Source organism: Protomyctophum parallelum (assembly GCF_964188405.1).
Source record: "Protomyctophum parallelum genome assembly, chromosome: 14".
Lineage (NCBI taxonomy): Eukaryota > Metazoa > Chordata > Actinopteri > Myctophiformes > Myctophidae > Protomyctophum > Protomyctophum parallelum.
In genome coordinates, this window is record NC_139709.1 from 23,001,916 (window position 1) to 23,011,883 (window position 9,968).

Genomic DNA, 9,968 nt, shown 5'->3' on the forward strand with positions numbered 1-9,968 from the left:
TGCATGTCATCCCCCCATCTCTCTCCCGTTTCCTGTCAGCCTACTGTCTGTCCCTTCAAAAATCAATAAAAGGCGTAAGCCGCAAAAAAAAAATTCTTAAAAAAAAAAAAATAGAGCAGGTTACAATGTTGTACTGCAGGTTGTGTGAATGTGTGTAAAGTGAACACTGAGCCGGCCTATTAGAGCCATACTCACATAATTATCCACCAGCACATCTCCACTCCTCTCATCTTGTCTCCCACACAAAGACAGAGTAGACTGGGTTTAAGTGTCACAACAACTCAGTTTTTTGGGCTCTCGCTGGCTTTTGTTTTGGCCAACAGGCTGAGCTAATAATGTCAGGAACAAATACCGTACTCCCCATCAGTCGCCTACCCAGGCCTCCATCCTCCCACCCAAACCATCGTCCACCTAATTGACTAATGGACAGCACTGCCTGACTAATTCAAAGTAGCTGCAAGTCCTCCTGAATGTTGAATATTCTGTCATATTCACAGCATTTTTTACCAGTCACAGAAATATTTTGTCAATGGTCTCTCTTTCAGTATGAGAGAATGTGCAAGTCTGTATAGGAGGTTAGAGCCATGGAAGGAATATACGGGAACATGATTTCTTGTTTTGTTTTAACTAGGGGGAAGAACAGTTACCCAGAGACCTGACTTTGGTAGTGCAACACAACACAACAAACAAAAAAAAGGCATGTGCCAGGCCCAGTAGACATCAATGTGTCAAATGCAATCAGTCTCGTCCTTCATATGATGAATTATTCAAATGTTATGTGTACGACAATGTGTTAATCAATAATTGTTTGTTTGAACTTTGACCTACACATTGTCAGATATTGAGTTATGATGTTTCTAATTTGATGACGATACAGTGTATTGTAGAGCCTGGCCAGCCAGACCAATAGATCAGCTTTTATTTTTATTTGTTTTAGGTATCAGCAATTTATATTATTATTGATTTTTTTACCTTATAAATATTTACAAAAATCTGTCAAATAATCAGTAACTCGTGAGCTAGGACTCTCTGAAATCAAGATCAGATCCACAAATCAGGCTCATTGTGGGCAGTGACGAAACCTCATAGATCCAGAATCACTACCAACATGATATCAGCCCTTGGCTCCTTACCTCAAGCTGTTCTGTGGAGCTGCTGCTCAGCTCGTCTCCAGACTCCGAGTCGTTGGTACGTCTCTCCGAGCTCTCCCCAGCCGAGTCACAGAGCTGTTGGGCATTGTCCACGTCCAGCGGGGACCTCACCAGGTCCGGGGAGCGTGCGCGGCTCCGGGGCAGGGTGTTGCATCTTCCGCCGTCGCCGCTTCCCTTCTGGCCAGCTTGGACCAGGATCTCAGCCGGCACTCGGTTGTGCTCGGTGGGGCTGCTGGCGGCAGGGCTGTGGTTGGCGTCGCGGTGTGGGCTGGACGGGCTGAGGCGGTTGCTCGAGAAAGAGGAGGTGGCCGAGGGCGTGGTAGGCGTGTTAGGCGAGGACGGCGAGCGGCAGAAGGACGACTCCTGCCGCTGTTGGAAGCTGTCGGAGTGCAGGTCCAGGGCGTCCGGCCTAGCTCGGCCTGTCTGCCCGCCAGCGTGCTGGCCAGGGACTGCGTTGTTGCCTGGGCCTTCTGGGGGCGTGGCTTGATGGTGGATGGGTTTGGGCGGGGGCATGAGAGCTTTGCGGACCTCTCGGACATACTGAGCCGGCACATAGAAGGCCTTGGTGCCTTCCTCCTTCCTCACCTGCCACCAGTCCTCATTAGTTTTCTTAACCAGCATGTAGCAGTCTCCCTGGTGGATGGTGATGAGGCGGTCTTTGGACTTGTACTCATAGTCATACTCCACCTCAATATAGATCTGGCCCGGCGCGATGGGCAGGTCCGCCATGACGCCACTGACCGTCTCTCTAGTCTCCCCTCTGGAAGGACATTCACCGCAGGACAGACGGAGATATCAGCAGATTCAGCATGGCTCGCCGGATGAAGGCTGGAGACAGCAGATAGACATAGGGGTCAGCACAGAAGTTCATTGGAGAGAGATAATTATTTCTCAATTAACATCATTAATATTCATCTGATTCCCTTACACTTGCCACTCTTGGCAACATTGAAACATATGCCGATGAAACAGAATGACATTGAAAACACGGACTGTCGGTGAGTGTTAATGATTACACAGAAACTCACGTGAATGGGACACATGCTGCCATACACATTACATGAGACTCTTTCTTACAACACTGAACACACCCAAACAAACACAGATACACATTCAGTCAGACATACTTAACCCCTCAACCCAGTCAGAACAAATGAAGATCAGTAATCCTAGGTAGAGCTCCCAGGCTTATAGGTGGCTGAACAGCACATGAGATTAAAGAGACAGAAATGTCTTGTCTGTCTCTTTCTCCATCTTCCTCTCTTCCATTCCATCCCTTTTGATTTCAAACAGTAACTAGTGCTAATAGGACACACACACGCGCGCACACACACACACACACACACACACACACACACACACACACCTTTAGCAACCTAAGAGTTGACAAGGCTTTGTTCAATGGAATGTGTAAAGAAATGAGCATACGCTTAATTATTAAACCGTCTATAAAACCAGTCTACTAAGCCTAGTGCTTCGTTTAGAAAGCAGACTTGAGTAGTGCTGGGACAATAACCTCATCACCGCTATACCACCGCCGTGGTTATGTGATAAATATAGGGTTTAGCTCATGATGACCCCATGATGTCCACAATTTTTTTTGCAATCATGTCGCTTAGCACTCATCCAAGAATCAAGAGGGTTTATTTCCATAAACACCACACCCCAGTTAGAAACATTTCATAACATCTCCGCTTTAGACGGCAGACCAGAGTCTTGCTAAGAGGAACTGTGCTTTTAATTAGTTAATTGGACAAATCAATTGTTCTTCTTGGAATTGTTAAAAAAAAGAGAGGGTAAAAAAAAGGAGGGGGCCAAGTAGTAGCTCTGGTCCATAGCTCTAATGCGTTGCATTTAGAGCTATGTTACTCTCGACTTCCGCGACTCGCATGAATGCAGACCAGCCTTGGCGTAAATAAAAATAAAGTTTTTGCTACTCACCAAAACAAAGGCGGGTTGTGTCATACTGTCATTAGGAAGCCTACTTTCCTTAGTGGGAGCATTCGGTAATCGAGAGTAACATAGCTCTAAATGCAACGCATTAGAGCTATGGACCAGAGCTAAGAGTAGAGCAAGTATGTAAGGGTATACCCTGTCCATTTGGAAGCACACCTGGTATGGGATCACATCCTGCAGAGCCTTCTCTCATTATGCTTCCTGCACAGTAGAATCCACTTCATGTAAGACCTGAGGCCCAGTCTACAGATGCCTTCTAAGGCCTCTTTTAGACGGGGACGGTCTCCAGATAAAACGGCAAAGTCCCGTTGCGTTCTCATTTTTTATTGACCCTTTACACAAGAAAACGCTATAATGTCGCTAGGTGGCGGTAACGGGCTGCCAAATAGACCAGTCACGCACGTATGAGAAGAGGGACCAGGTAGCTCAGAGCATGCAGGCAGAGCGCGCCACGGGATGGTTATATATTTTATAATACATTAGGCTACATAAATGCTGCTGCCGCCTAATCAAGGCATTTTATTTACCTCATGGTTTTACATTCACCATCGCTGATGAGCGGCGCTTTGTAGGGAGGCTTGTTCATTGTAGGATATCATATAATGGCTCTGCATCAATATAATAAACATATGCGTTGTGAGCCAACGTGAGCCATGATGTCATAAGTTTTGCGGATTCACCGTTTTGCCTGTTTACACGGAGACCGGAGGAAACGGCGTTTTCAAAGATTTCCACTCTGGGAGGTGGTTTCAGTTTGTTGCGTTTTCACCTCCTATGAACACCGTTCTCGTCTAAAGACCACCTAATTCAGTGGTTCTCACACTGTCAAATGTAAAAAAAATAAGAAAAAGGAAAACGCAACACAACAATCTAAAATGACAGATTATTTCAAAGAATCTGTGTTTCCTGGCTTTAATGGGTCAACTCTAAAGAGTTAAATTGGCAAAAAATCACACCCGTGTGAAGTGAGTGGTGCAACTCCATGTGGTGTCCGGCCTGGTTCCGGCGAGCCGTCCCGCATCCGAAACAGTTGAGAAATGACAGAGTTACCGTGTGGGGGTTCCCAGGGGGTCCCTCTACTGTGTGTGTGTGTGTGTGTGTGTGTGTGTGTGTGTGTGTGTGTGTGTTTGTGTGTGCGCGCTAGGCTGCACAACAGTGACATTGGTGATGTCAACCAACCAAACACGATTTTCGTGAGGCTGTTGAGCCTCTGAGCCTTAACCTTCAACACTCTTGTGCTGAGATTCTGAAGTTGTGGACTAGTGCTAGGGTAGATGGCGCCTTAAAGTTTTGTTGTTTCTTCAGTGACTGGCTTGTATTGTTGGCCTTGCACGTCAATAGTCTACACAGGCATAACCCAGTCTAGATATTATCTGGTACAAAAATGCTGCCAGCGCATTCACTTTTAGAACACAAAGGCCAACTTAAATATAGGCATTCTGGGACCTCTACGACGTGTCCCCAATTAGAATGGCCTCCCAGACTGTGTTAAGCATGATAGAAACGTATAACGGACATTTCCCTTCATAGCAATGCTGTGCTTTCCCGTCAACCAGGAAGTCTTCAAATCATGGGGGGCTCTGACACTTTTGTTCAATATTAAGAAGCATAATGGTAGGCTATCCATAGCAACAAGCATCACCAGGTCCCATTCCTCTGAACACAGAAGTAATGCACTTATAACCTATCTATTCCTTGTATGTCTATGGTACCGAGATCTGAGGCGTGCGTGGGTGCGTGAGTGTGTACTGCACTGCCACTGTTTTTCACGTTGTCTATTATTGGATCCACTCTGACTGAATTTATCATGGACGTTGCTTTAGATAAGCACTGCCCAGTGTGCCCATAGGAGAGGAGGCTATATTTACAGTGGGTGTGATTCAAACTATAATACAGATTTTCTTGGCTGGCCTATTCATTCCCTGTGTGTGTGTGTGTGTGTGTGTGTGTGTGTGTGTGTGTGTGTGTGTGTGTGTGTGTGTGTGTGTGTGTGTCTCCATAATTGCACCATACCTCAAAAAATGAAGCCTCTTCAAAGTAGGAGCATTCTTGAGAATAGCCTGACCACACAGCAATCAGCATCACTGTGATATAGCCTTGTTTAAACCACATGCTTATAGCTCACCAACAGTCTCGTTACAAGCACCATCAACATAATTGGACGTGCTGAACCGCAAACTCTGGGCTAGTAGGCACTAGGCAGCCATTATGGAATACCCAGTGCTGTGCTGTCTTCACTCATCTTCCATGGTTAATTATCTTAATCAAAGACTATTCCTGGTGGCTCAGCCCAGTTAGCACAGAGACCATAATGCTCCTTTTGAACGTGAGGAAGGATCAGCATTTGATTCTGACCCCTCTGTCTTATCATATGTATCTCCTCTCTCTGCCCTTGGTTTGCTGTCTCCATAATACAGACGTATTTTAAATAAAGAAATGCCAAAACATGAATCTTAAAAGACTGCTTGAGTGGGCTACATGAAACACATAAATTAGTCCTCCTGATATAGTGACCAGATGACTAATAACATTGCGGATTATAATCCACTGTAGCCCAAACCACACCCTGAGGGACACCTCACTAAAACATATTCAAGCTAGAACAGTCATTACAGAAGCTGATCAAACCTGTCTGTGATTTCATTTCATTAAGCAAAGTTGATCTTACACTTTTTCACCCATCCATCCCCTCTTAGTATAGCCTAGCCTAAATTGTTCATGATCCTTTACAAGCAGACATGCTAAAATCATAAATGATGTGAAACACTGCAGTAAAAGTGAGCTGTAATGTGGGCAATTCCCATTTCCCACGCAGTAGTTTGGGTATTTAACATAATCAACACAATAAATTATTTTCAATGTTCATTCTTTGAAGTTTGAAGTGGGTGTGGTCTACTGTCCAATCATACAGCAGTGAAGGTTTGTGGGTAAACACAGTAGAGAATGCCATACACCACTGTATAATTAATATGGTTAATAAGATTCTGGTGATGCAAACTGGCATCACTTCAATGGTTAACGCTTTCATCTGCAATGTCCTAACTCAGTTGGCAAGTATCACCAATACCGTTTCCATTGCTGTCTGATCTTTTGTTTATTATTTGAACGTGCAACTGTGTCTGCCCATAGCCTTTCCTCCAACCTCATATACACAGATCACCTATCTATCCATCTATAAGTAACCTCTTCTAAAGTAAACTGTACTATGCACTGTTGAACACAATCTGTCATGATGATACACACTTCACTGAAGACCTTTGTTGTACTGTAAGCCCAGAGACGACGTTGTGGTTAAGATGGAGCTGAATTCACCATCACTCCAGTAGAAGGTTATCTCTTATGTCATATTATTATCTTATGCCTTGGAAATGATACTCACGACAAGAATAAAAATTAAATTCCACATTAAATAAATATACATTTTAAATGCTTTGGTTGTCTTTTCAGCCTGGAAAAATAAAACGACTCAAATATTAAAGGACCACTTCACCACTTTTCAACCTACCTTCATATAATAGGTCCTCACTAATAATCATGATAAAATGGCACGATTTTTTTCTACTCGGTCTGTGTCTCATAGGAGGGCTGTGGGCAGTTCAGAAACCGTCTTCCAGTGACATCATCGATGGGGAATACAAACTAATAGAAACCGCAGGCTTTCTACGTCCTGAAAAGTTTCATTATCGTTCTCACGATAATGAAAATCTAAACATTTTTGTAAAAAAATCTTGTTTAAAACAAAATCTGCCTAATGATGATGTCACTGGAAGACGGTTTCTAAACTGCCCACAGCCCTCCTATGAGACACAGACCGAGTAGAAAAGAATCGTGCCATTTTATCATGATTATTAGTGAGGACCTATTATATGAAGATAGGTTGAAAAGTGGTGAAGTGGTCCTTTAATACTGTCTGTGTGTGTGTGTGTGTGTGTGTGTGTGTGTGTGTGTGTGTGTGTGTGTGTGTGTGTGTGTGTGTGTGTGTGTGTGTGTGTGTGTGTGTGTGTGTGTGTGTGTGTGTGTGTGTGTGTGTGTGTGTGTGTGTGTGTGTGTGTGTGTGTGTGTGTGTGTGTGTGTGTTCAGTCCTAACCGTTACATAGGGGTTCCTTTAACTCTTAAAAAAATACGTTGGCTTGTCAAACACAGTAAAATATCAAGTGGATTTGGGGACTTCCCATGATCCACTGAGCCTGTGGGGGAACGTTTATTTTCCACCCTGCCCTGCCCGTTTCACACTTCCCCCTAAGATCGCCGACAACCTCCCGTAAGTCAGGCCTGGGCCAGAGAGAGTGAGTGTCAGTCAGTCTAAAACTTGTTGACTCAGCCAGTTTACATTAAAGTTAGACTACGCTGCTCCCTTTCAGATAAATAGCTACTACTAAACCCTAATTCAACCTCAGTTAACCTAAAAATATTCTTATTTGGAGAAGCGTGGGCTGAGGAGTTGCCATGAACACACACAGGCCTTCCCAATATAGGGTACTATAAACCACATTTAGCAGTGTGTAGAAGTTGGAGAGGTTTACTGCCTTGCTCAAGGGCAGATCAGTGGTGTATATTATTGAAGGAGCAGAGCCGACTGAGTCTTAACTCTTATGTGCTCTTACAAAACCATCTACTTCTAAGCTATCTAAAAACAAGGAACATGTCGTTGTTGTCATTGCTTATCTCAGGAACACGCCATCATGTGGTTTCACATGACGAAATACAGATGGGAGTGAGTGGAGCTTCTAGGAATGAAAGGTCACGAGAGAGTAACATGACAGGAGAGGAGTTGTGTCTGTGAAGTCGAGGACTATTTGATAAGGCAACTGTAGTGAATAATCTGCTATCGTCAGCGCGTTCACTGATGCACCCCTTACAGTTGTTTTTTTCCCCTTCCTCAGCAAAGTGGAGAGCAATGCCTCGGAAGGAATTTTCAATTTTCAATATGAGCCTGTAAGGTGTTTTCCATCGAAGTGCGGGCATGTCAGGCCCATGGCATGCATCGTTCTTCAGTGTCAGGCTGTCAGCTCTGAAATGTCTCCACTTTGCAGAGTTCACCGTTTTTTGTTTTTTTTTACAAAACAGAGATGAGTTTAATATCACTCACTGGACTCTGTAAAATTGTAATAGTTAGCCAGCAACTGCCTCCAAGTTAATAGTAATTAGTCATGTAGATACATAAGCTACATATAATGAAGATACAGAATGTGTGTACTGTGTATGTGTATATCATATAGACTATAGAGTGTATGCACATGCATAAAGTGAATGGCAGATCGAGTGGCAAAGTGAGAGAGAGAGAGAGAGACCCGACTGTGTGAAGAAATATGACTTCCAGGGTTCAGGTGATACAAGTAAATTGGCTGTTAAACACACATCTCCAATCAATGTGATTTATACTGTAACATCATACATCACAGAGGTCTGAAGCAGAAGTATCGCTCCTCAGGAGGTCCATGGTGACCTCTGGGTGTAAGCACACCAAATATAACAGCTTGGTTCAGCACAGTATGTCCTAGACCTAGTTAAACAACTCTCTCCCCACAGCGTTCCTTGAATCAGAGCAAATAGGCCATGTCTCACTCAGACTATGCTAAACCACACACAGCATCACTGCATCCAGTGTGTGACATTTATGGAATTTTCAGGGGGAAAGTGTTGGGTAATGTTGGCGCAATAACAGCAATTACTGTACTTTACTACAGAAATCTATATTCCACGAACTGAAGAGTTTGACAGCTGTTCAATATGAATTGGAACTATCTTACCCCATTATAAATATACATTTTAAATCTTTATTCCCATTTGTGTAAACAATCCTACCAAGGCCCCCAGAATACAGCGAATTATGCAGTTTACAAACTATACCTGCTGTCCATCTATCAAGAGCTATGACAATCAAGGTGTCTCCACTGCTACACAATGTTTACGTTTGAAGCACAGTAAGCACTGCTTGCACCTTTAATGACAAGATTACTACAGTAAAACAGTAAAAACTGAAAAAATAGGGATGCTTTTTAAAGTCACTTGTCAAATTGAACTGATCTACAGTAGCTTCTATAGATCAGTTCTTTTTTTCTTTCTTTTTTTTTTTTACCTGCGACACCGTTTACACTCTATACATGAACATGAGGCAGGGCAGGTAGACACTGGAGTAGCTAAGCTGTTGCTAACGTTTTAGCTAATTAGGGTTTTGTCTGATTCTCTTTCCCTGGAAGTGTAAATCCAAACACTGGAACTCAGGGAAAAGTCTTACCTTCTCTTGTAGCGAGAATCGGATCCAGAGGGAAGACAATAATAACACGCGCGTCGCGGCACGTTTTCCTGGATTAAAGTTTAAAACAATCCCATGAATGTTCTTCTATTTCTTCTTCTTCCCTCCTTCGACCTGTATGTGAAAATCCACTGTCTGGTAACTGGTTAGTTCTTTGCGAAAGAAAAAGGTAACACAGGACAACCCGATGTTCCGTCAGCTCTTAACACGTTCGTCAAGACGCGCCTTACGAAGTAATACATATCCGGTTGGCAGACTTCAAAATAAGATATATATATTTTTTGACTAATAAAACATTAATAAACCATTATAAAATGAAGAAGCACTGTATATTTGATTATTTACTGCAGGGGTCTGCAACAAGTGCCATGTTTTTATTTTCTAGATAGTCAGTAGTGTACATTTTAATTACATCAAAGTCAATAATATAACCTTTTCCCTTATTTTTAAAATATTTTCTTTTATAATGATCATTAGACTCAGTCAGAGCAGACTCCCACCCCAGTCAGAGTTCAGAGTTTTAATGAATGTAGAAGTATGTGATGTAATTTACATATCTATTTTAAGGGAAATACACATTTTGTATATCCTATAATTTCCCAATA

General features: G+C 43.1%; 1 protein-coding gene across 3 annotated transcripts in view; it reads right to left on the bottom strand.

Moving 5' to 3' along the window:
• Positions 1 to 9,554, bottom strand: part of LOC310870976 (rho GTPase-activating protein 12-like) — a 53,823-nt gene extending 44,269 nt beyond the window's left edge. For all 3 annotated transcript variants that reach the window (XM_083782386.1, XM_083782385.1, XM_083782384.1), the window contains exons 1-2: positions 9,346 to 9,554; positions 1,134 to 1,979 (exon numbers count right to left, since the gene is read on the bottom strand). In XM_083782386.1, the coding sequence (XP_083638512.1) occupies positions 1,134 to 1,880 (747 nt within the window). In that variant the 5' untranslated portion in view covers positions 1,881 to 1,979; positions 9,346 to 9,554. The remainder of the gene's footprint in view (positions 1 to 1,133; positions 1,980 to 9,345) is intronic.
• Positions 9,555 to 9,968: the final 414 nt, after the last annotated feature.